Raw genomic sequence first — 25,683 nt, forward strand, 5'->3', positions numbered from 1 at the left:
TTACCCATTTCCACTGAAATCAAAGCGAAAGATGCTAATCCCTTGCTTTGTTAGTGCATCTGCCAGGTTAACAATGACGCTAGAATTCTGAAAACAAGCAGTAAACTTCATTTGAGACGTAAATACAAACGACTACGCTGATAATTTAATTTGCTACATCTCACACAATAACATGCATCTTGCGACCCAGATCTTGAACAGGTCTAGGCAAATTTTCTTCTGGTGAAAGGATAGTTATGTACCTTGGAGGCTGTAAAGCCATGCCACAAGACTACAAGACAATTTGTAGTGCGTAGGCCTACTGATAGATACTAATTTTCTGCTAACGGCATTTTTGTCACTGTACTTGATCCTTTCCTTCTCTTATCGCCTTCATCTTTTTGCACATAATAATTCAGGGATCTACTTGTATCTGCGTCAAGGCATGCAAAAGAACTTAACGTAGTTAATCCATGTACGCATGCCTGCTGCTTTATTGATTGGACGTATGCACTGTATTCATTACTGCTTGGTAATCGATGTTCAGGCTCTGAAAGCTATCACGAATATGCATTCTCTATCACTTATTTTATAATTTATACTCACATCTTTCAGTAGTTGACATCCTTGTAACATGCAGTTCATGTGAGACTGCAGCGGCAGCAGCGGCGGCTGCAGCATTGTCATCACCCAAAATGGTACTCCCGCCACCATCGGAAGATGACAAGCGCCAGGTACACAAGTGGATTCTGGAAGAGAAGCGGAAGACCAAACCACAGAACACTGCTGAGAAGATCAAAATCAATGAAGAGAACTAGAGAAAAGGCTCTTCTGAAAGAGATCATCCGGGCAAAGTCCCTCCCTTTGTTTGTGGTGATTTCATCAGCTCTCAACCTGGCCTTGGATCTTCTTCTTTTCCTCCTACAATTCCACCAAGGCTGTGTTGTCAATCTAGTCTTGTTAGCTGGGACTAATGCCTAATGGTAGGGTTTTATAGACTGATACGTCTGGCATTTGATATACTACAACAAATTGAGCAACTCCAGTCTCCCTGAAACTGTTTCCTTTTGCTGCAAAATTACCTTTATATGATCTACTCTAGAGATATTCCTGATTGCTTGAATACTAAGGGGCTGTTTGGTTCGGCATCATGATGCCCAGCAGCCTGCCTGATCGACCGAGAGGCTGCTGGAGATGTAGCTTTGGTTGGTTTCCTGAGACTCCACGTACAGTACAGATCTCTAATTTTGGTTGCAGAAATGAACATTTCTAGTGTGGTGACTCGTCTGAGTATGCATTCAACGCTTTCTGCTTTGCTCTAGATCAGAGGTGTGGAATTAAGCTCATGGTAAGTAACCCATTATTGTACTTTGAGTTATTTAAAATTATTGATATGACCTAACACTGGTCATGTTTGCAGATCGTTGTGTGGGCAGCGAAGCTTCCGCTTATTTTTCTGCTGAGTTAAAATGGAATTTATCAACTTAGAAAAGTTGGGAACGTCGTCCTTCCAAAACCATTCAACTCTGCCACCGGCCGATCGCACGGTACGGCCGACCTTTCTCGAATCCTTGCTTTCTTTCTTTACCTCCTCCTCGACCGGACCAGCTGTCCACTGCAGCACACCGGCGCTGACACCACTAAAATCGTAATCTTCATCGTGCACTCGTCGGCAGGACTGTTGCTTTCTTTTTTTCTGAGAGAAGGCAGGACCTGTTGCTGTGATGCAGTCATGCAGAGCGAGGCAACGTTAGCCCGGTACACTATACTACCACGTCTGCGACCCATTGGCCCGCCGGTGGGCCTAGCCGCTGTCCCTGAGCTGCCAGGCCTCGACACAAGGAGCAGTCCGACCTACTCTCGGTCATTGGGGACGACGACGCCAGCTTCCAAGCGATCATATTCGACGGAATTCGCAGTAGCAGGAGCCAGGAGGGTGCAAGAAGTGACCAAAAGTAATGTAATCAGTGGATCATTTTATGATTTACTGGTAGATCCGTAGATCACCAATTTAAGTGACCAAAAGAAACGAAGGGAGTAATTTTAAGATGAACATGGGACATGGCCCTTCCAAAACCAGTCAGCATGACATGCCATGAATGCCATCATTGCACTAATGTGGCCAATCACGCAACACACCACATAAACCTTCGCAACTTCTTGTATTGCAAGGCTTGCAAGGATTTCTTGACAAGTTTTCCTACTTCAATATTTAGTTCAAAAGATACGCTCCGACAGGAAAGTAGAATGGCCATGGTCTCTAATTGTTTTTATCAGAGGGGAGCTCCAATCTTTTGTTCTTTTTTTGAGAACCGGGAGCTCCAATCTGCACGGACGGAAATCTACAGCAGTAATCTATCAGAAATCATTCATCTTTTGGTAATGAGGTATCCCCTGCCTGCAATGAAAAACAATCCCCAGTCCCATTAAAAGCACCAGCGAACATATTGCAAAAGCAATACCTACAGAGAAAATAACATTTGTTGATACCTTGTTGGATATGATGAAATCCACTACAGCATTGGAAAGTTCTTTACGGTGTGCTGTGTAGCAGTGATTTGCTCCCTTGATGACGCAGAGTTTGTGGGTTGGTATATGCTTCGCAAACTCATATGCATCTTCCACCGGAACGATCTCATCAGCTGAACCGTGGACTGTGAAGATGCTGAAAGACAGTAAATTGCCTCAAGTTTTGCAACAAGTGAATTTATTCTAGCACAATAGAAAACCTTCGCCTAGATGCACAAGATATTTGTCATTTTTAAATACTGGATCTGGATACGTGTAGGAATGGCAATTCTAATGAAGGTATATGTGGCATGTTGGTGTCATGGTGCCCCTTGTTTCAGACTTTCAGTTGGTAGTTCGAATAAGCCTGAATTAATTTCCTGACCTGCATTCTTTACTGATGGAAAGGCTTGTAGCATGCATATCAGTGTTCAGTCGTTCCATCAAGCTCTCTTTTGTAACCCTGTACAAAATCTTTCCTACATTGCAACCAAAGAATAGGTTACAAATGACCATGCAAGACATGTAAGCTATGTATACAGCATATACAATTATTTTAAGCGAGCAGCTTTGTACAGGTAAATGCTTATATACATTTTGTTACCTGACTTTTTTTTTACCAGAAATTTTGTTACCTCAATGTAACCTTCCTTATTAATTCTGTCAATAAATCCTTTCCCTAGGCGTTCTTCAATGCCTTTCTCCAAATAAAATCGTCCGGACAGGTTAACAACCATGTTTACATCATGATACATGGAAGCATACAGAACAACCACATCTCCTCCTGGCAAAAGTAAATTCAAATTAAATGACTTAATAACTGCAAGTAAAACGTGTAATAAGATATGGTAACACTCAGCAATAATGGAAAGTGGCGTGTCAGGGGAAATTGTCTAGCCCCTGTTACCATTAGAGATAAGGACAATCATAGGAAATATATCTATTTAGTTAGGAAAGAAATTAATTTAGTTACGAAGAAAAGGATATGGTTTATTAAGCAATTCAGGACCTATTCTTAGGGGCCAAGTCGGTCTTCCTATAAAAGGGATACCATGTACTCCACGGATGATCAAAGCAATGAGAATGCTAGCAAAATCCAATACCAGTGGCGAACCTTCTCCATCTGTCAGCCCTGGCAAAAAAACTGCCGTGCCCCTACTACTTAAAATAGCACCCCGGAGTTAGGACCGGTATGATGTTTAGCATGCTACAGCAGGCAAATTGAGCAATGCCGGCAAAAGTATCATGGTCAACTGATAGGAACTTCATGGTACTTGCTAGTAATAGATATCCAAGCAAAAAAGAAAGGTAGGAACACAAATAGAGAACAATATACTGGATGAAATATGTTGCATGTGTTTGACAGGGCAGCAGTTTAGGATGCACAAAAAGGAATAGATTTTATAGCTTAAACAGATAATTATCAAGTTTATTTTACAGATAGTGCCACCATCAGAAATCAGTTTGACCCACATAGTGTGAGAACTAGACTTCAATGTTATGACCAATGCACAGGCAAGAAATGCTCCACCATTTTAGCTTTGGCACAAACTATGTGCAAGTTTTTGAAGGACTAGACAAACTCTTTCAGCTTCTAAATTCTAGTTACACAAATTCAACGAAACAAATTAACGACCATAATAGTAAAAAACTATACAAACCAAACAACATATATCACCTACCTTTGCTGTGACCAACAATAGCTTTGACATCATACTTCTTCTGGTGAAGATAAGAGACAACTGAATGCAAGTCATCAGCCTCTTTCCTGTAGTTGCCGTACTGAAATTCGCCTCCACTTTCTCTGAGAAGTATATGATCAAAGGTACAATATAAATGAGGTTTTGAACTATGCATGTTTATTTATAATAAATTTAGATAGTTTAAAATATGTAGAAGCATATATTTAATCATTAAATATGCAATTTAGTGAGATGAAAATGAAATAATTAGAAATTCTTCTGCCCAAGCAAGAATTGCAGGTTTAGCCAAAAAGTGACATCTGAAGCTCAAAGCAGCAACATATATGAACCTCAGATTAATTGGTTGTAACTTGTAAGACTAATATTTAGAAATGGCAATTTCGAAGCCGCATGGACAAATGCTAGATTATAATTCACTGGCACAGCCACACCAGGGCCATTAATTGTAGGTACTTATGAAGTCATAAATAACTCTTTACACAGAGTATAGATTGGTCCATCCTCTACTCCTCTATACTTAGACAGTCCTCTCTCTGGCAGTATAGCATTAACGACAATAACTTTTGTGAACTTAAGCTAACATGATAACCACAATTATGTGAACAACTTACCCATTTCCACTGAAATCAAAGCAAAAGATGCTAGTCCCTTGCTTTGTTAGTGCATCTGCCAGATCAGCAATGACGCTAGAATTCTGAAAAAAACATTAAATATCATTAAAGAGGTGAATACAAACTACTACATCGACAGTTTAATTTGCTACATCTCACACAGTAACATGTATCTTGCGACCCACATCTTGGAGGCATAGCTATTTGCTACATCTCACACAGTAACATGTATCTTGCGACCCGCATCTTGGAGGCATGGCTAGTTACGTACCTTGGAGGCTGTAAAGCCATGGCACAAGACTACAATATTGTTCGAACCCACGGGATGCAGCAACCCCACAAGTTCCTCTCCATGCTTGTTGGTTATGACCACCCTCTGTTCTGTAATAGTTATTTCAGAAACCACATAGTGTTAACAATTTGGACTCAAGATAAGATTCATTTATCCTCAACTCTGCCAAAAATATAGTAACTGTTAATCACAAGCTGCCGTCCTTTTTACTGAATAAGTTAAACAATTTCAAACCATTTGGATACAAAGTAAACAATTTCCAAAAGCCTGTAGGTTTATGTGACATGTTGATGTGGGGATCTAGTCCTTGTTTAGATGGTTCTTTCTTATTTTTTGGCGACTCGCCGACAGTCTGAATCCTGCGTTCAGCTCCAGCTCTGACTGGGGGCTGCTCTTGTATCTTTCTTTCTTATCTTATTAACAAAAGTTCGGCCATGTGCCCTGCGATTAGGTTTATGTGACCATCTGAGCATTTCACAGCAGTAAGAAAATTAGATGTGCAGATTGTCAAGATAAAATTTGAAGTATGAATTATGGTCTAATCGTCACTCCTCACTCGCATACCCAAGAGAAGCTGTTACAGGAAGGTGAAATCGAGAAAGGGGCTTACGGGGATTGGAAGCATCCTGGGAGGAAGGGGAGAGCGGCTGCGCCATGGATGACGGCCGACGGCAGCAGCGTCTGGGACGGAAGGAACCGGAGGCCGCTCACAATGCCGGCTGCCGCGGGGGCAGAATGAAGAAAGGATTCGGCGATTCGCCGTGCAAGTCCAGGAGGCGTCACCCGGCAGTCCGGCACGCAGGCCGCAGACCCGCAGTTGCGGGTGGGTTTAGGGCTCGGACAGGGTGGTTTTTCGGTTCGGTGTTGCGGGTGGGTTAAGGGCTTGGACAGGGTGTTGGACAGGAGTACGGCTTTTGTATTTCGGTAATACAGATTTGTATAGCATAAGGTATGTTTTCGGTAATAACCAATCAGTTTCGGTAATAGCTAAATTAACCAAATTTGATGCGAACTTTCGAGCAACACATAATTTTTGTCACATGTTTCGACATTGTTAGACTTATGGAAGACATGAAAATAAGCGGAATTTTGTGTTGTGCTGTCTTTATGTGTATCTCAAGGTGTGTGGTGCATTCTTCTTCAAAGTGTAGCTCCGGAACGGCGGAATCCAAAAGTACAACCCAAAATCATGGCCCAGAGCTGGCTCAACGGACCAAAATGAAATTCGGACAACTGTCTTGTAAGATTCCAACGCATTGGCTTTTTTCTTTTCCCTGATCATCGTTAAAACCCATTTTTAAATTCTATGAAACAACCCACTTTTGAGGTGGTCCATTTAACTTGAGAATTTTTGGCACAAGCTCACATATGTATAAGTTGAGCACCTGCAAAGTTTCAGGTAATTTGGAATTGTTTTAATACCATTTTGGAATTATACAAGTTTTAAATTCAAATAAATTTTAAATTTTCAAAGTTTCTCAAAAGAGTTGAAACTTTACAATAGGTGAAAAAAAAGGCCACTTGTAAAATTCGATAAAATTTGGACTTAGTTTGGACCCCTAAATCATTTGAAACAACCGTTAGTTTAAAAAAGGAAAAGAAAATACTTCAAAAGTAACGCCACATGTCATCCTCCCATAGGTTAGATCTAGCCCCATCGGCCAAACAGATCCCATGTCTGTGGAAGATCCCGCCAAGATCCAACCCAGATCTACCCCCTCTCCTTGCCGTGGGTCGCACCCGAGTTTGCTGCCTCTGTTGTGGGCCCCGCTAGCTGGCCATTACTCCCTCTCCTTCTTGCACAGTGCCCCTCACCTCACATGTCACTGACCACTGACCCAGCATCCGCCTTTCAACACTGTCACGCGTCCTATATCTTTTTCTTCCCCTCTCCTCGATCCAGCACTTCGCGCTTTACCTTCTCCACCACAAGCTCGTCGAGATTCCTCCATTGTCGGCACCACCAAAGCCTTCTCTACCACGGTTGTTCCTAGCCGCCTCCTCTACTCTTTGCTGTGCCGCCCATCGCAAGTCCACGACACAGGAACCACTTGGGTCACTATTCAAAACATATGTGTGTCGTTGTATATTGTCAAGGACATTTATCTGTTTCTAAATAGGATTAGCAAACAAAAAAAAGTCGTTCGTGTCATTTAACATCAATGATTATATGCTAACTTTGCGCCTTCCTACCATGACCTAAGTTCTACTCATCAAATCATGAGAATTATAAGAAGCACTAAATCAATTTATTAACTCTCCAAAATTTAAATACTTCAGCATCTTGGATAGTACAACGTGGTAATAAAAATCATGCACACTACAATAGAAATGGAAGCGGTAGGGTCCAATTTTATGCGTGAGTTTTTCCAAACCCCGGTACTCCATAGATAGAGGAGGGAGTACCAGTCAAATCTAACCATCCATTTGAAAAGGTATTTTCTACTTTTCATCTATAATAAGTTTAACGTTTGGAATAGATCTATCCCCTCCTGATTTTCCGATCAAGTAGTAAGTACATGCGCCCGCTCGCCTCCTGATCACGCACGTTTCTTTCGCTCTCTCCCTCTCCATCGCATGCGCCTCCATATCTTTGCCCACGGAAACTTGGCGCAAATTGCCTGCGAGGACTCCCAGCTGCCCCCCGTCGAACTCGTACCAGGCCGTGCTACCGCTTTGCCCTGCACTTCTAGTTCTGGCATCCTGCAATTAGCAATATAATTACGCATGTTCGTTTCTATTGCGCTTATTTTCCTCCGTAGATGCACCTATATACAGATTCCATCTGCGCATGAAGCCACACCCGGGTCCCGAGGGTCACCGGCCTCCGCCGCTTCTTGTTCGTCACATCCGTAATTGGCGGGGTTAACTAATGTTAATTATCCGCTCAGATTACTAATTTACCCTTTAAATCAAGGTGCTCCATGCTTTTGCCTATAGTACTCCCAGCCAAATAAGTTTTGTGGGTACCGTAAAACAACTCTTTTATGCAAGCCAAGTGAACCATATGTGCCATTAAACTCTGATATTTAGGTGTCTGGCCTACAGTTCTTCTACATTCTTATGCTTCGTGTTATGCAGACTGCAGAGGCAATTGTCTTGGCCTATGTCTTTTGCGACACATGGTATGTCATGCCCTTTACCATCATACCAGCAGCTTCGATTGGCGACAAGCTCTTCCACGAAGCCATCGAGCTTCTCTACGCTGACGTTTGGCATGACCACCACGTGCGCTATACTGCCCTCGCAAGCGAGCTGCCACTTGTGCACAAACGCCACATCTCGTGGCCTCTCGAACACCACCGTGCTACTCAGCATGTTCAGGGAAGCACTCACTCCTTCCTCTCTGAGTCGGTTTGCAAGGTAATGAGCGTTTCTCAAGCACTTCCGGACTTCTTTGCGGAAGCCTCTGTAACCCTTCTTGTTCAGCGTGTACCACAGGAATATCGGAGCATGCCCGTTGCGGCTCCCCATGATTGTAGTGTCTCTGGATGATAGGTATTCGATATCGGTAGAAAGCACTTTTACGTGTGCGAGTCTGGTTATTACCACGCCGCATGGGACTGGGCATCCCATGAACTTGTGGCCCGAGATGCTCACGCTTCCAATGGGCTTCTCGAAGGTCACCTTTGGTGCCTAGAGAAGAAGAAGAAAAAAAGCCGTTTGGTTAAATCAGTTTAGTGAAGTTGATTTTGTTCCTCGATTTTGAGATTTATCAGATTTTTCTTCGAGGAGATTTATCAGAATTGTTAAACTGAAATAGTCTAGAGCATAAAAAATCATTAACATGACCCACTTGTTTGATAAATGGCATCATAAGGCCAGCTAGAGCACCATCACAGTGGATATAGAACCGATCTCGAAACCCACACTTTTCAAGTATTCTTATGATCTTGTCAAGATCATCGATAGCTCCCTTCACAGTGGTCCCTGCAAGAAAAGCAAAGCCCAAAAGTAACAAAATCAACCGTCAAACACTTAAGCAAAAAAAAACTGGATCAATCGACCGGAACAAGCAAGCACGTAATGAGGTAACGCAAGATGCTAACCTATATTCACATTGACAATCGCAGGGCACCCGGGGTTCATCAGCAGCTTGGACTTGAAATCTGCACAGTCCATCTCCCCAGAAACCAGGGTGTCAATTTTGACACATTCGACCCTGTACATTCTAGCTGCCTTGAAGACGGAGTAATGTGATTCATGAGATGCGTACATGATCCCATCAGGAAAAAGCTCTCTCCTGTAGAAAGCACAATCAGGAACGGAGGGAGTAGTTTCCAGAAAACACAGTCGTTTTCTCATTTCGCACAGGAAATGAAATGAAATAAATTGTTTAATTCCTACAAACCCCTATGTTTTGGTTTTGGATAGGCAAGATTCCTGGTACTCACCCGACTAATAGGCCATGCAGGTTCCCCTCGGTTCCGCAATTGGTGATGTAGCCCCAATACTCGTCTTGCTTGAGCTCCCAGAGGCGAGCGAACCAATCTAGCACTGCGACTTCGAACTGCCTCGAGTGCACGCCGTAGTTGCTCTCGATGAAAGGGTCGCCCAGGTTGTTGATGGAGAAGCTTTGGAACTGCGTTAGTGGGCTGAAATCGAAGTCCAGATTGTATGGGTACCCTGCAGGTGCAAAACAGACAGCACCGAACGTGTGAGAAGTTTGTACCAAGACATAGGAAAGTATGGATTGATGGATACTTGCATAGAAACCTATGACTACGTGAGTTCGCACGGGTAATAACAGCATTCCTCGTGTTGATGTGGCGTTGATGTGCTTGTGTGTAAATAAAATCCTCTCTGTAGGAGTATATTAGTCAATGGCAAAGGGCCTACTGATTGTTTTTTTTATTAGTGTGGTGTGTTGGCAACGACCAAACATGTGAGATGCGTGTACCTTATGAAATACCACGCTCTCTCATTTTCTTAATACATGGTGTATTAAATTAAATTAAATTGTGTTAACACAATATTTTAACAAAAAATACTTCGTTGACACTCTGGTATTTATAAATCCACCCACCCGCAAACACTGCGGCCACACTCAATTCCAAAGCATAAACAGAACATAAAATTTGTACTATGTGATATTTATGATATGAAACCGCGGTATTTTTTTAACGCGTAAAACCACGATAAATTATTAATAAGTACTTTTTAAAACGAACACACAGTGGTATAAATTTCATATCATGAACCACATATCAATTGAAAATAAGTCTTGACCAAAGACTTGATATACATTGAGAAATGAAAGAAAGTATTAGTTTAGTCAAAATAGTTGTTATTGCTATAAATTTTATTACCCCTAATGATCTAATTAAAAAATGAATGCATTTTCTAGACAAAATTATATGTATGCGCGCGCGCGCGTGTTTTGGTGGGGAACTGGGGATGCGTGTAATACTAAGTAGGGCGGGCCCGCACGCTCGTGAGATGCAAGCATTCCGCTGGCGCTGGCCAAGCTAGAGAGCTGGCTGGGCTGGGCGTACCCAGATGGTGTGCGGTCCTCTCGCGGAGGTGGTGCCCGAAGGAGGCGAGCAGCGCCGCCACTTGGGCCCGCCTCTCCGCGGCCGCTTCTTCGTCCGACGGCGGCTCCAACACCGGGAACCCTTCCACCAGCACACGCCCCTTGTTGCCCGTGTCTCCTCCTCCCGCCACCTGCAACAGATGATCAATCGGAGGGACAACAGCACCCACGTCCACACCATGATAATCCCCCGGCGTGGAGCCTAACACCACCATCTCTCCTCCTCCTACATCGCCGGTAGCACTACTCTTGTTCACCACCATCTTGAATTAAACGAATTTGCAAATGAAACACTACCAACTCTCTGACTGATCGATCGACTACCGACTACTCCAGAGTAAGAAGAAATACGAGAGGAAGTGTACGTGTGCGTGATGGTGGGAGGAGTATGGGATCCTGTGGCTTGGTATTTGTAGGCGAAGGAGAGAGCCAAGTGGAGAAGCGAGCGCATGAGCATGCGGGCTGCAGGAGCGCGCGGCCCCTCGGGCCGGATTGAGCCGCCAGCCACGCGCCGCGTCCTAGCCGGTACTGTACATTTATCTATCAGCATCAACAGTGACACATACGCGCACGCACACGTGGTGCGTCGTCGGCGAGCGAGAGAGAAACGTGCACCTGTACCGGCTGGCTTCCGTCGTCGTTAGGGGAGGAAATATTTGGAGTGCCGTGCAAAAGCTAAAATGTAAACTACAGTGTGCATTACTTTTTAGATTAGGTCATCAACGATATTATTATTTCCTCCTGCCCGAATTACTTGTCGAAATATTACATGTATCTAGACGTTTTTTAAACATAGATACATTCATATTTGGACAAAATTGAGACAAGTAATATGGGTTGGAGGGAGTAGTAAATTTCACAACACCGCACATTGTGTGGCATCGGTAACACAAAACACCGTTGTGACTAAGGGCTTCCACAATGTGTCAAATGCCAAATTGATCACGTGTGTCTTATTTGGCGTACGTTGGTGATAAATTTCATTTTCTCTCCAATGCAGTCATGTCAAATTTTCATGTAGACGAGACCCACAAAAAATAAATTATTCCAAATAATTCCTCCCCATCTTGTTTTCTTATCTCTTCCATAGCCGCACCATTCCTGATAAGGACATCCCAACCAATGATACAACCGTAACCCCTACAGCACCTACATAGTGACGGAGCTACTATAGAGCCATTGGGTTCAAATGAACCCAATGAAAAAGGTAATTCCTTCACTAATTTAGTCTTTGTTTTGCTTATTTAGTGAAATTATACCATAATTAAAGGGATCGAACCCAATAGCCTAATTTTCTAACTTCGCCACTGACCTACACCTCAAGTACCGGAGATACATGGACCGATTACCAGAGCTCCTGCGCGCCAACTCAATTATCAGGTACTCTCGTTTTTTGATACTATGGGCAATCTAAATGAGAATATGATGCTGTCTAAATCAGATGCTCTTATGTTGATTAGGAATGAACGACCAAGCCATGACACAAGGGATTGGAGCGAGTCGAATTTCAAGGATGACGGCATGCATTCGAAAGGAAACGGTACAGCAACTACCACAAGAATACGAGAAGATGCAGCCACTTAAAGTTATGGGAAGAGAAGAGATGATTGAGCTGTCACTTGCCCTTCTTATGGGCCCAAGGCCATGTAATAGTCCAGCCTATCTTAGGATCTGAAACCCTAGATTTCTCCCACCTCCCACTCCATATAAGAGCAGCCACCCCCCTTTGGCTAGTTGGGTTTTGTTTAGCTAAGTTAACCATTGATGCAACTTCGGATTCACTCTAGTGCTCAACGGCCTATTGGAGAACCATTATCGGAACCCCATCTTGTTACTCGTCTCCTTGAGATTATTGTACTTCATTTACACCTACAATTTCCAATTGCTCTATCTCGATTCTTTCTTGTTCTCGATTGCTAGCAGAGATTGGAACTTCGTGTTCAAGTTGACAGCGCCTTCGGTTCCGTCAATAACCACAGGAGGTTGGTTCAACGATTACTAATGCGCATCGTCATGTGCACGGTGTAGTCGGGTCATGAGATTCAACCCCGCCCAAATCGTACTTATCCTTCTCATCGAAAGATCGAGCAACCCCAAGGAGCCTAGCAGGGCGCATCATTCCCCGCCGCCCACCCGCGCCCTTCTCCCGCTGCCTTGCCGCCTGCCCGCGCCCTCCTGCCCTCTCCCCACCCGGCCCGCACCGCCCCGCCTGCCCTGCTGCCTCACCCTGCCTTCCCTGCACAGCCACCGCCCACCGCCCTGCTGCCCCTCCCGCGCCGCCTGCCCGCACCGCCTCCCCGCCCACCTCAGCAGCTCACCCTACAAGAAGACGAGCGGAGGAGAAAAAAAGGAAAAAAAGCGAGGGTCAAATGAAAAAGACGTCGTGCCTGACATGCGGGACCCACATGTAAGAAATACCGTCAACTGCGCTTAAACCGTTGTTTTGGGTGACGTGGGATAATTGGACACAAAACGTGTGGTTTTGTGGATAAATTAGCAAAAGTGGGGGCTTGGTTGAGAAGCCTTCCTCAAAACCTGTGGTTCTGTGAAATTTACTAAAAAATAAAGAAAAACGGTCCAATTCTCCCGACCGACCACTGTTCCGCGTTGGCTGCACGACGAGCCTTCAGGTAAAATCTGATCGAGCATTAGTATGGAACATGACAAAGTTATGTTTCCGACTGCCTCTCCATCTTGATGTCCGGTGGCAACCACTAGAGAAAAACTGTGTCGTTAGCCCTTTCCGGCCTCTCTTCCCCACTTTCCTTTTTTCTTCCCCCACTTGTCTCCTTGATATGTGCTTCACCTCCGCTATCCTCGGACCTCCTTCCCCCAATGTCAAGATTGCCCTTTTTTAGCACCCTGCACATGTCAATGTCTCCTCTAACCCACAGGAGATGAATCCACGCGGTCTCTATCACTGACGAGACCAAGTCGGTACTTCAGTGTTCGTGATGGAGGCAATTAATTGGATTTTTCTGTGATGAGAATGCATAATGTTTCTAGGTGCTCCAAACATGTTATATTGCAAGGACTCTAGGACATCAGCTGCAAGGGCTTGCTTTCATGTTGCAAACATGTTTCCTAGTTGTTGCATGAGTTGTTTCCATCTGCTATTTGTGTTGTTTTTATCGTGTTGCATGTGTTGCACGACCTCTTTTGAACTCTTATGCAAAGTACTCCCTCCGTCCGCTTTTACCGGGCGTGATTGTATTTGCACTAGTACCAAGGCACTGCTTTATGGATGAAATTGCCAGCGTTTGGGCCCACTTGCATTCAGTTGATTGGCTGCTTTGATTTTGTTGCCCAATCTACTGAGATGGATACATTGTTGACAGCCTGCTACAGGGCCTCAAAGGCCAAGATGTCTGGTATAAGTGGACATTGCTGCTCAAATAAAACGTCTCGTAATGGCGGACGGAGGGAGTACAAATCCTGTAGCATTGTAATTAAACATACGCAAACAGGCATCGAAGCAAAACAACGCGACAAATCTCCGTTTTACTTACACGCGACACGGGAGTGAATGATCATCAATGTACAATTACAGCTAGCAGGCAACTGCTCGAGAACGGCCTTTCTGTCTGAATCGATTTTTTTTCTTTCCTTTTTACATGGAACCTTTCTTACGCATGCTGGATATGGGGAGTCGTGCGAGTCGATAAAATAGAACTGTATGGTTAAGAAATCCGACGTATGCGATGACCTCATTTAAGCTAAGTACAATCCCTCCTCTTGTGTTTTTTGCATGTGCTTGGTCGATCGTATATTGAACACAAAAAAACTGCAACGTGCATGGACTCGGGTCAAAAACAATTGCACATATATGGACCGCACACCCAATTATATGAGGACTATAAGCATGATCCACAAGAGATTAATTATAGCTCCAGTGACTAACTATACATTGGCACAATTGAGTAAACTAAAAAAGTACTCTTAATATAACCACAACTGAGTATACAAAAAAAAGTAGGAGTATATAAGCTAAAAAATACGAAGACCGTAAGTCCGTGACGGCCGGCGAATCTTAATATAGCTGGTATGGTTTGATCGATCAATGATTGATCGCGATGAGTAAATCAACATGATCTGACTTTGGAACTCGGTCGGATTAAGTTAGTTTATAGTAGCTCCATGCCATTTACAGCGAGATCGATCATGCATTGAAGTAAAATATGGTATCATGAGGCTGAAGTTCGTTGGAGGCGCATCCGGCCAGCTGAAATGACTTATAACTAGGTTGTCACGCAAAAACGACAACCTTTGTTTAGATAGAGAAGCAAATTAAAAGGATTAATTGCTCCCCAGTCAATTTGTAAATTACGTACTCATACACAACTCCTAGTGTTTTTAGCGTGTCGATTTGCCGCACCGACCGTGACAGCAACTCTTAGTTAGGGGGAGAGGCCACGCCATACCAAGGGCTCGAGTTTGGCCTTGATAGTGGTGTTGATGACTCGGAAGCACTGTGTGTTACTCGTATGAAAAGGTGCATTGAAAATCTAAGGGCAGCCTATATATACCTAGAGGCGATTTCAGATCTGAATAACAAATCATATTGAAGAGCAATGTCTTTTGCTAGTTTCCTACTCAATCAGACAAAGGTAATATAACTGATATCCATGTGCCAGTGAAATCTATACCGAACCTTCTAGAGAATTTTGTTCAACTTCCCCAGGACAACGATAGGTGAGAACTGATGAAGACTGAAGAGTTAAACATTTTACATGCAACTGCAGCAGATATAAGTCATCGAAATCTAACAAACGGACTGGAAAGGATAAATTTGACAAGATATTGTTATGTAGTTCAGTTCGGCAGCAGCTTGCTTCCTCTTAGCAGCGTCGACTACACCAAGGACCTCCCGACGCCTCCCGTCCCTGACCTAGTGACCTCAGCCGGCAGGCCAGGCACAGGCAGCCATGCGCCCATGCCTTGCTGCTCCCACACCTCTTCTTCTATCTTTCATCTGCAGCCCGTCTCGCCAGCGATACGTTGTCTGACATCAACCTTGCAAAAGAACATAATACACATCTCCACTCAGTCCCCCTAAAGGCCCCTCCTAAACGGGCTTGGGAGGCACCGGCGTTCAAAAACCCACCTAGCCGGCCTCCAATTTGTTTTTTCATCCGGCGCGGCCTAAAAATTTATCCGGCGCCCCCCAGGCCAAACCCAGCCCACGGGGCGAGGGGGGGGGGGGGGGGGGGGAGAGCGGGGGCACCGGCGCAATGCGTTACGGCGACGGGCCCGCCTTGTCAACGACCAATTAAACGCCCCACAGGTTTCTCATCGGCCCCTTCTCGGCTCCCAATTAATGGCGGTAGCCCGCCGGTTGCCACGCGGCTGCGTTTAACGCGTGTTCACACGCCCGTCGGTTCGCATTCCGGCGGTATAAAAAGGGACGACCACCGGCGAGCATTTGGCATTCACCTCGCTGCACCTCCTCTCCTCCCTCCCGCCCAAACCCTCCCTCTCTCTCTCGTCCTAAACCCTCCTGCCGACAAGTCCATGGCTGCCGGCAATAAGACATGGCGCCGGGCGACGCTCACGCTCGAGGAGGCCGAGGCCCTCCACGAGCACGAGTACCCGGCGCCGCCCGATTGCCGGCTGTCGGCGCACTGGACGCTCAGCATCAGCATCCCGATGCCGCCGGTGCCGACGGGCCGTACCCGGACCGCCGCCATCAATGCCCATTGGTGGCACGGGCTGATGGCGGCGGAACGCGACGACCCCGGGTGGAACCGCGCCACCGGGGCCAACTGGGGGGCGTTCTTCGCCGACCACCACGCCGCCGACATCGCCCGGTACGAGGGCCATGGAGAGCGCTCGCCGCCGGGTTGATTTAACATCGACGGCCGGCGGCGGTACTGGAGTGGGCGATCCGTGGCGGCGGTGCTCGGGCACATCGCCGCCGGCGATCAACCCTGCCTGGAGACTCCCGCACCACCCCCATCGGCACCGGCGGGAAGGCACCGGTACGGCGGCTCCAGCGCCTCCCGCTCCCTCGGCTTCGGCTCTTCCCACAGCGCCTCCTCGCCAGCGCTGCGCATCAAGGAGGAGCCGGGGGCGTCTTCTTCCCGCCGACGGGGGCCGGAGCCGCCTCACGGCTACCTCCGCCTCGTCCGGCCAAAGCCGGAGCCACAGTGGGCGTCGGTGCCGGAGTACGAGCGCCTAGCGCTCGAATGGCACCAGGACGGCGACCCTGAGGAGTTCCCGAGGCGGCGGGCGACGGAGCGCGCTAGCGAGCGTGAGGCCGAGGAGGCAAAACGCCTCGGCCTCGCCATGACGGATGCCGAGGCATTGGCGTGGAGCGCCAAGGAGGCGGTGAGGGAGGCCGCCGAGAAGAAGAAGGCGGGGAAGAGGCCGGCGCCGGAGGTGAAGACGAAGCTAATCGAAATCAACTCCGACGACTCCGACGAGGCGTACCTCGCCTACTTCAACGACCTTGATGGCTAGGCGGCCTTTTTTTTTATTTTAGAATTATGTAATGAAAAAACTTTGTGTTTAATTAAATTCCGCCGAGTTTAGTTAAATTTCGCCTACTTCATTTAAATTCCGCCGAATTTAGTTAAATTTTGGTCTATTTTGAAATTTTGGGGGGATTCTTATTGGGGGAGCGGCTGGGTCACGGCGGAACCCTAAACAAACACCCCCCCCCCCAAACGGCCTAAAAAACAGCTGCGCCGGACGCCAAATGGGGGGTGCGGCTGGAGATGCTCTGATACACAGTCCTATAGGCTATGCTTAGAGTATATTTTTATCTTATTGAAAACATGCTTAGAGTACGAGGCCTTTTACGATAGGGATGGATGAATATAAGCCTTCCATTAGACAAATCAAAGGGATGAAATCTATCCATAATAGGAGACCAAACGAGTAGTATTTCCTACTAACATGACAAAACGGGTATAATTACCAAATAAATTCCAGGACATGACTTTTTTATTTACCAAAGCAGGCGATCCATCTTCCTCCTCACGGGCTCACCGCTTCTGCCTCGTCTCCTTCAAGTCACACGTTGCTTTCTACCACATCGTCGGTGTCGTTAGAGGTGCAACATGGTGACCCTTAGGGTATCCTTTGACCCTCCTAAGTTCAAACAAATGAACTAGTTTTTCAAAAAGTTGTGTGATTCTAAAATTTTAGTTCATTTGGTTGAAGTAAGGAGGGTCAAAGGGTACCCTGAGGGTCACACTTTTGCAGCCCTAGGTGTCGTCCATCGCCTCTCTCGCCTGGAGGTTCCCGCCCCACGGAAGGCACGCCGTTGCATCCCCGCGTCGTACTGTCCCCCTTGTGGTCGAGCAAAATCCTGTCCTGTCTGGCATCGGCGGCCGCAGGTGCTGGAGCCGAGACAGCAAGGACCATAGCGTGTAACGGCGTCTCAGACTCGATTTGGCATCGCTCTAAGGTCGCCCGCCGACGTATCACCTTCCTTCTCGATTGTGTAGAGCGCACGCCACCGTGGCTGAACAGCGCAACAAATTCGTTCAAGTGAGAATCTAGCAGATTTGTTCACAAAGGCACTCTCTACTTCAGTATTCAAGAAATTGGCACATGGTATTGAATTGCGACGGCTAAAAGACATCAAGTGATGTTGCCATCAAGGGGAGTGAATATGCGTGTACTTTTTTCCTTGACCATGGTTTTCCCACTGGGTTTTTCCTTGGCAAGATTTTTAACGAGGCATGTAATTCACATGTCAATGAACATCCAAGGGGGAATATTATGAAATATTAATGTGGATGTCCATGACCCCTATACCATCAAAGGTACAACCTTCTATTTCAACGGTGTAACTCTCCTAGCATTAATACTTGTAACTCCATCTCACATGTATGGCTATATATATATGAGAACTTATGTATTGAAAAGGGAATAAGAATTTCCAACTTCATCTCTCACTTACTAGTTATTTTATAACATAAACTAATAATTAAACAGATAATTAAAATAGCCACATGGAAATGACCAAAACACCCACGTCAATCCTACTCTCCACCGATGCTAGTAAATTGTACCGTAAAAACACCCTAGTGTACATTCAGAAAACGTTATCTGCTTTCTCACTGAAACAGGAAAGACACATAACAATACTCTGTTTCAGTACAAAATCAACAACTAATACGCAGGCATCCAACGCAAAGTAGACATACATGCAGTGATGCAAGATCAAATAACGGAAGTAAAGTTTGAATATGGAACATGGCGACTTTATGCTGGCACAGTTGACCAACTCTGGAGCCAAAACACCTTACCAATTTTTTTGATCATGACCAAAACTTTGGTGTTTGGATTGTAGCCAATAATTTGGCAACCCAATGACTTCTTACCAACTCTAGCTAGTTCATTTTTGTTGTCAATTTTGGCCAACTCATGGGATCAAAACTTACACCAATTTTTTGCAGTTGTGGATACACGTTGTAGGGTATGTTTTTAAGTCTAGAAATTGGGATAATTAGTGTTATTTGAACCCACTACACTCACATGGTAGAAATTTTGGATCCGTCACTGATTTTTTTTTTCAACTTGGGCTACCCCCATTTTCCATTGCAAAACAACGGAAACACCAGGTTCAAGTCTTATAGCATTTTCAGCAAAGGAAAAAAATGGGGGAAAGGCCCTAAACCGGCTGGAAACCCACTGCGCCATAACCGGCTCGGTTATTTTGCCATGGGACAAAAACCTGCCGCTACAACTAACAGAAGGAAACAAAAACAGTCTCAAACAGGGCATCAAACCCAATAAGTACTCTTCATTACAGACCTACACAGAGGCCAAATAGCAAAGTCTTAACCAATCTTCCTCCAAAAACAAACCACCTGAAGAGCTTGTTCAAACCAGCAGTTGTCTTCCAGCAACATCATCCAGTCTTGCATCAGAGCCCCCAGCCGCTCGATCTCTTCTCAACATCACCACCGTCTCTTGCAGCAATCCACTCGCCCCATCCATCATGTGCTGACGTCTCGGCTCCCTCTGCAGCCCCGCCCAGTACTGAAGCAAAGCACATAAAGAGAAAATAACGGATTCAGGGTGCCTCAATACTTTTTTGTCAAAACAAACTGCATTTCGAGTTTTCCATAATGCCCATCACACAACAACTAATCCTTCAACAAAACACATGTTATTCATGTGCAACAGGCGCCCTAACCAGACAAAATACTGCCAAGGATTCCTGGAGATCACCATCGTACCCAGGAAGTGGCCACTGCAACCCCAAACAAACTTGGCCACAATGCATTCAAAAAATAAATGCAGAATAGTTTCATCCTTGTGACAGAAAAAACATTTTGGGCTCCTAGACCAGTTTCTGCGTTTCATAACATCTTTAGTGAGAATAGCCCCCAAAAACATTTGCCACACGAAGATTTTAATTTTCAAATGAAGTTTGGCTTTTCATATAAAAGAATAGTCAGGACAACCATAGTCCTGCAGAGATGTTTATAAGTGGATTTAACAGAAAACTTTTTATTAGGAGCCCATTTCCAAAGCACCAAGTCATCCAGATCATTAAGGGGAAGCTGATCCAAAAGGTTTTTCAAGCCATCCCACTGCACAGCTAAATCACCATGAAGCCATCTGGTGAAAGTAATGAGATTCCAGTTTTCTTTCATAAAAGCAACAGTCACTTTTTTATCATCACATAAAAGATAAAGCTCAGGATGAATGCTACAGATAGTAGCTCCCCCCCCCCCCCCCCCGTCCATTCATCTTCGCAAAACAGAGCATGTTGTCCAGAACCAATAGAAAAGTATCTCCTAGCCAGGTAAACATGCTTAACTTGCATAATATCTTTCCAACAAGGGGAATCAGACATTTTAATAATAACAGTACTCACAGAATGATGCTCCAGATACTTCTTTTTAACAATATCCTGCCACATGCCAACATTGTGCTCTAGGCAAGCTAGTATTGTAATAGTCTAATCTGCTGAAACCAATCCCACCTTTATTTTTTGGTCTACAAACCCTTCTCCAATTGACTAAATGATTTTTTTTTCTTGTTACTATGACCTTGTCAAAAGAAGGTTCTTCTTGACTTATCAATCTTTTCCACCACCCCTTTAGGCAACCTATACATGGCCATATGGTAAGTAGGGACACTTTCTAAGCAGGACTTAATTAAAATAGCCCTGCCACCAGATGAGAGGGTACCTCCTCTCCAGGTTTCCAATCTCTTAGCAATTTTAGCACATAGGAAATCCCAGTGTTTGCTGAGCAGTCTGGATTCCCCCACATGAACACCAAGATAATTAAAAGGGATCTCACCCATATTACAGCCAAACAAATCAGAATAATGCTGAGCAACAATGTTATCACACCCCACCAAATATAACTCACTTTTTAAGAAATTGATTTTGAGACCGGACATCAGCTCAAAAGTGTAAAGAAGCAGTTTAAGGTTGACAGCTTGTTCAAAGTCATGAGAAAAACACAAAATAGTGTCATCAGCATACTGTAAAATTGCCACTCCAGGAGGGAAAAGGTGAGGAATTAAACCCTGAATGAGATTTAAGGACTGAGCTCTAAACATCATTCTTGTAAGGCAGTCAGCAGCAAAATTTTATAGATAAGGGGAGAGGGGGGTCCCCCTGTCTTACCCCCTTATGACTCTGTAAGTAGGGGCCCACATTATTATTCATTTTCACACAAACAGTCCCATTATATAGCACTTGTCTAATCCAAGTCACCCATTGAGGACAGAAACCCCTAGCCTCAATGCAAGCAATCAAAAAAGGCCAACTCACCTTATCATAGGCTTTCTCAAAATCAAGTTTCAGGAATCATGTATAATCTCATGCAAAGAAAGTATCCCATCCACAATATATCTTCCAGGGATGAAGGCATTCTGATGAATGCTAATGAGTCTATGGATAACTAGACCCAGCCTAATGGTCAACACTTTTGTAATGAGTTTATATAGACAATTAAGCAGACAAATAGGACGAAATTGTTGAATCTTACTAGAATCCTTAAGCTTGGGCAAAAGAGTAATAACCCCATAGTTCAATCTTTGAATGTCTAACCTCCCACAATGAAATTCATGAAGCATAAACAGCAAATCAGTTTTCATAAAATCCCATCCAGCTTGGAAGAATTCAATTGGAAATGCATCTGGGCTGGGTGCTTTATTATTCTTCATAGAGAAGAGAGCACTTTTAATTTCATCCTCAGAATAAGGCTGAGTCAAACTGATGTTCTCCTCCACAGAAACATTTTCAGAAGCATCTCAAAGAGAAGGGTCCACATTAATAGATCAGGGATTAGGGGCAGGTCCAAACAAGTTTTATAATACTCAGTAGCATGGTTTAGGAGAATAACAGGATCATAAATAGTCTCTTCCTCAATTTCAAGGGAGAAAATAGTGTTTTTTCTCTTCCTTCCATTTGCAAATTTCAAGGGATCTCCGTCACTGATTTTTTGGCTAGCCAAATGTTGACGAGAATTTGGAGGACAAGAATTGTTTACAGGCTGGGCCATGTTTGTTTGCTACGAGGCGACAATAAGCGTGAACTTGAGATGCACCCAAGTATAGTTGAAATAAACCTTGTATGCCGCGTCTCTGCCACGGTAGCATATCCTGCCGAGACAGCAAAGCGGTAGCTGCTGCTTAGTGCCAGTTTACTTTCCGCTGATCCTCGATCGGCCGTGAATATATTTGCGGCATACTTAATTTATGTGAAATCATAGGTGATGTGTAACATTGGCAAGTGTTTTAGATGAAACATTGATGGGGATACTTTGGATAATATGGATATTTATGTGATGACATGTATCTTGTTTGGACTTAGGGCTTTGCTAGTGGTGTGCTGATCCATTAGTTTCTTATGTGAAAACATGGCGTGAGTTGTGTGAAACTTACCCTGAGTCAAGTCGTGGACTTGTGCTCGTACTGGTTATTTGTGTGTTCGCTTTCAGGTGTTGCCGGAGCTAGAGGAATGTGGTCGATGACGGGATCGAGGGACGAAGCTTGGGAAAAGCTGAGGTCGAGGATCAAGGTCATGCGGGACGTTCGTGCGAAGGAACAATGGAAGTGAAGGCTATGATGATCCGGGAGGGCACCGGTTTGTCGTACGTTGTTTATACCGGATATGTACGTATTGGAGATATTCGATACATGATGGTCGAGTTTTGAAGACATCACAAAAAGAGTTGATGGCATGGAGTGGCATCGACGTGAAAATATGTAGGTCCAGCCGTGGCTGAATGAGAACTGTTTAAAGATTAAACAGTAGCGTCATCAAGATGGCGTCGGAAGACGAACAACTTTGTTTTTGGAGTCGTCTCAATCCGAGGTCGTCTGTGGGCCCCATGGGCAGAATAACGACCGGGACAGAAGAGTTCGTGTTGGATTCGGACTCGGTTTAGGATCGCGAATTTTCCCTTATAAATAAAGGACGTCCTAGCTAGGGTTTTAGCAAGGACGTGAGGGAACTCAGAGTTTTGGATCTAGATCAATTCTTGGAGAGTTCTTGGATGCATGGTTGCATCTTTTGTAATCAATCGACATCGTTGCAATAAAGAGATTCGTTGGCGGTGTCATCTCTGTTCTTCTCGGATCTTCGTGGATTCTTCATGCTAGATCTTTGTAACATTTTGCTGTAGGTTTATCATGAGTTCATAATACTTTTCTGCAGGTTTACCACAAGATCAAGGAAAATCTCGATTACTTCATCTTTCTTGTTATTCCTCGAAATCGATTATATATTAATTCTCGTAACTTTCTGTCAGCTGTTACTGATTTGATCATATCTTTTGATTGGTAAGTCCAATTGAGCTGATTCTTATTGCGTTGGTTAGATAATTTCAATACTTTTTTTTCATACTCATACGTATTTTTTGGTTCATCCAATCAAAAGTTACGGTTGTTTTACTATCATGGAGAGAAAAGTGATTTAGGGTTTGAACATTCGGGAAAAGTTTTAATTTGCTTCCGCGCAATCATTCACCCCCTCTGATTGACTATCTCGATCTCACAATTTAGTGTTGAACTTTCATGAGCTTCGCGACTTAGGGTGTGTTTGGTGGATAAATTGATACAGTATTCTTAGTCTTCTCTCGATCATTCCATGCCTATGGTAGTAGGGTACAGGTGCGTGTGAGTAGGAAGTGTTGTAATTGGTACAGTAGTTAAAACGAAAACAAGACCTAAGCACTGTGAAAGGTATTGATGAGCAACCACATTGATGCATGCTATTTATGCCGACCAGTGAATCTGCAGGGAGATGCAACGTACACGGACAAAGCGATAAATCACCGATTTGCCCAGTACAGGCGGTACGTGCGCAGCAGGTGCTTTGATCAGTACCCAAGCAGGCAGCTGCTAGGCATGCACGCGCCTAATTATTAAGCGTTAATTAAGGCTGAGCTCTATCGATCGTGTCCGTATATATACCTGGAAACTCCTAGTAGAACGGACCTGGGTACACTTTTGATAATTTGGCAAATTCATGTTTCTTTATTTTAGAAAGTAAAAGAAAGATCATGCAAGTAATTATATACGAGTAGAAACTTAGTTTTGCTATTTTTTTAACCACCTCTGAACAAAATTAAGAGTCGCAGTTTTAAACTAGGTTTGAACTAAGATTAGTTCAAAACTGAGACACTTGTTTTGGATCGGAGGGAGTACAAAATATGATTATTTGCAAGCACATAACTCATACGATAGTAACTTCTCCTTCCGCAGGGTTCCACAACAAGCTGGCCCACATGCCGGCCACACAAAGTCAGGCGAAGCCATAGAGATAGTGTGGAATTAGAGCATTTGTGCCGTAAACTAACCCATATTTTGTAATCCTTTATGGAAAACAGTTGCTGAATTGCAAAAATTGTAAAAACTGTCATCTATCGGAATCAAAGTAAACTTTTTCAAAAAATCCAATTTGATCCTTCTCAATATGAGCACTGTTAGAGGCCTTCACTTTGCTCAGATCCTTGGCTGCCAAATTGGCACTTTGCCATTTACATATCTTGGACTCCCTTTGGGCACCACCAAACCTAAGCCATTTCCTTCCTATGATCCAAATAGTGCAAAAAAGATTCACATACTTCTCCGGTCAACTTTCATATGTGGGTAAGGTTCAGCTTGTATTTTAATGCCCACATTCCATATGAGCACTTTCTTGCTACCTAATGGTATTATATCTCAGATTGATAAATACATAAGACATTGCTTATGGAGAGGTCAAGATCTAACAAAACAAAATCCCCTTTTTGCCACCTCGGAAATGGTTTGCAGGCCTAAAAATGAAGGAGGACTTGGTGTCCTTAACCCAGAACTGCACAATCAGGCCCTGATAGTAAAAACCTATACAACTTTTTCAACAAGGTTTGCCACCTGGGAATAGCAGTGTTTGCATTTCATCTATTTGGCCTCATCCCTTCTCATTTGCTAATAATCAAAACATCACAGTTGCAGAGTATTCCACCATCATGATAGGCCCATGCTCAATTCCAAGACTTCATGAATCTAGTCGATCAACTGCACCTTTTTGAAGTCAATGATATCTGGCTTTTCCCATGGACTCAAACCAAATATATTATTCCTCCTCAAGGGTCTATGCGACTCTCATTGATCATTTGGAGATCCCATCCTCATTTAATTGGCTCTGGAAATCATATTGCCAACTGAAGCACGAGATGTTCTTCTGGCTCCTTCTCATTAACAGGTTGAATTCTAGAGGGATGCTTATGAAGAAGAATTTTCATCTCCCCTCATACAACTGTGTATTCTGCAATGGGCAACACTTGGAAAACAGGGACCATATGTTCTTCTTTCGCCCCTTTGCCCTTAACTGTTGGAGATACCCGTGCCCACAATTTGATACCGAAGAACTGATTCATGAAAGTATTAAGCTGCTAAATGTTCCATTCCACATGGAAATTACCATACTGGCCACCGGAAGCATACGGAAAACTAGGAATGATTTCATCGGCAACGGAGTCCCTCCTTCACTACATAGATGCAGAAGAATCTTAAGGAAGAGCTTAATCTTGTTTTCCATAGAACCAAGAGGAAGTCCTATTCATCATTCATAGCCTGGGTTGACTCATTTTT

At 44.3% G+C, this 25,683-nt stretch overlaps 2 protein-coding genes across 3 annotated transcripts; both read right to left on the reverse strand.

The window, feature by feature from the left end:
• Positions 1-2,013: 2,013 nt before the first annotated feature.
• Positions 2,014-7,129, reverse strand: LOC100837865. 2 transcript variants are annotated; one of them, XM_024460202.1, is made up of 8 exons: positions 5,704-7,129; positions 5,073-5,182; positions 4,802-4,884; positions 4,170-4,291; positions 3,123-3,271; positions 2,873-2,961; positions 2,470-2,644; positions 2,014-2,377 (listed from the first exon to the last, which is right to left on the reverse strand). In XM_024460202.1, exons 1-8 carry the CDS (start codon positions 5,747-5,749, stop codon positions 2,345-2,347), a joined length of 807 nt encoding a protein of 268 aa, XP_024315970.1. In that variant the 5' UTR covers positions 5,750-7,129; the 3' UTR covers positions 2,014-2,344. The 2 variants fall into 2 exon arrangements, with proteins under 2 accessions (XP_024315970.1, XP_003566803.1); XM_003566755.4 differs by having other exon boundaries at positions 2,873-2,966; positions 3,092-3,271.
• Positions 7,130-7,441: 312 nt separating this feature from the next.
• On the reverse strand, positions 7,442-11,024 carry LOC100838169 (serine decarboxylase 1). The gene is made up of 5 exons (XM_003566756.4): positions 10,589-11,024; positions 9,488-9,719; positions 9,143-9,336; positions 8,890-9,023; positions 7,442-8,729 (listed from the first exon to the last, which is right to left on the reverse strand). Exons 1-5 carry the CDS (start codon positions 10,887-10,889, stop codon positions 8,136-8,138), a joined length of 1,455 nt encoding a protein of 484 aa, XP_003566804.1. The 5' UTR covers positions 10,890-11,024; the 3' UTR covers positions 7,442-8,135.
• Between the last annotated feature and the right edge of the window lie 14,659 nt (positions 11,025-25,683).

The sequence above is a fragment of the Brachypodium distachyon genome, chromosome 2 (assembly GCF_000005505.3).
Source record: "Brachypodium distachyon strain Bd21 chromosome 2, Brachypodium_distachyon_v3.0, whole genome shotgun sequence".
NCBI classification, from domain to species: domain Eukaryota; kingdom Viridiplantae; phylum Streptophyta; class Magnoliopsida; order Poales; family Poaceae; genus Brachypodium; species Brachypodium distachyon.

Excerpts from the sequence above, each read along its gene's own strand:
- LOC100837865 (XM_003566755.4), bottom strand. The coding sequence starts at position 5,749 with ATGGCGCAGCCGCTCTCCCCTTCCTCCCAGGATGCTTCCAATCCCC. Across the intron at positions 3,272-4,169 it reads TATTGTTGGTCACAGCAAAG|GAGGAGATGTGGTTGTTCTG; the intron begins GTAGGTGATATA and ends TACTTTTGCCAG. Across the intron at positions 2,967-3,091 it reads TCTGGTAAAAAAAAAGTCAG|GAAAGATTTTGTACAGGGTT; the intron begins GTAACAAAATGT and ends GTTGCAATGTAG.
- LOC100838169 (XM_003566756.4), bottom strand. The coding sequence starts at position 10,889 with ATGGTGGTGAACAAGAGTAGTGCTACCGGCGATGTAGGAGGAGGAGAG. Across the intron at positions 9,720-10,588 it reads GAGGACCGCACACCATCTGG|GGTACCCATACAATCTGGAC; the intron begins GTACGCCCAGCC and ends TTGCACCTGCAG. Across the intron at positions 9,024-9,142 it reads GATTGTCAATGTGAATATAG|GGACCACTGTGAAGGGAGCT; the intron begins GTTAGCATCTTG and ends CTTTTCTTGCAG.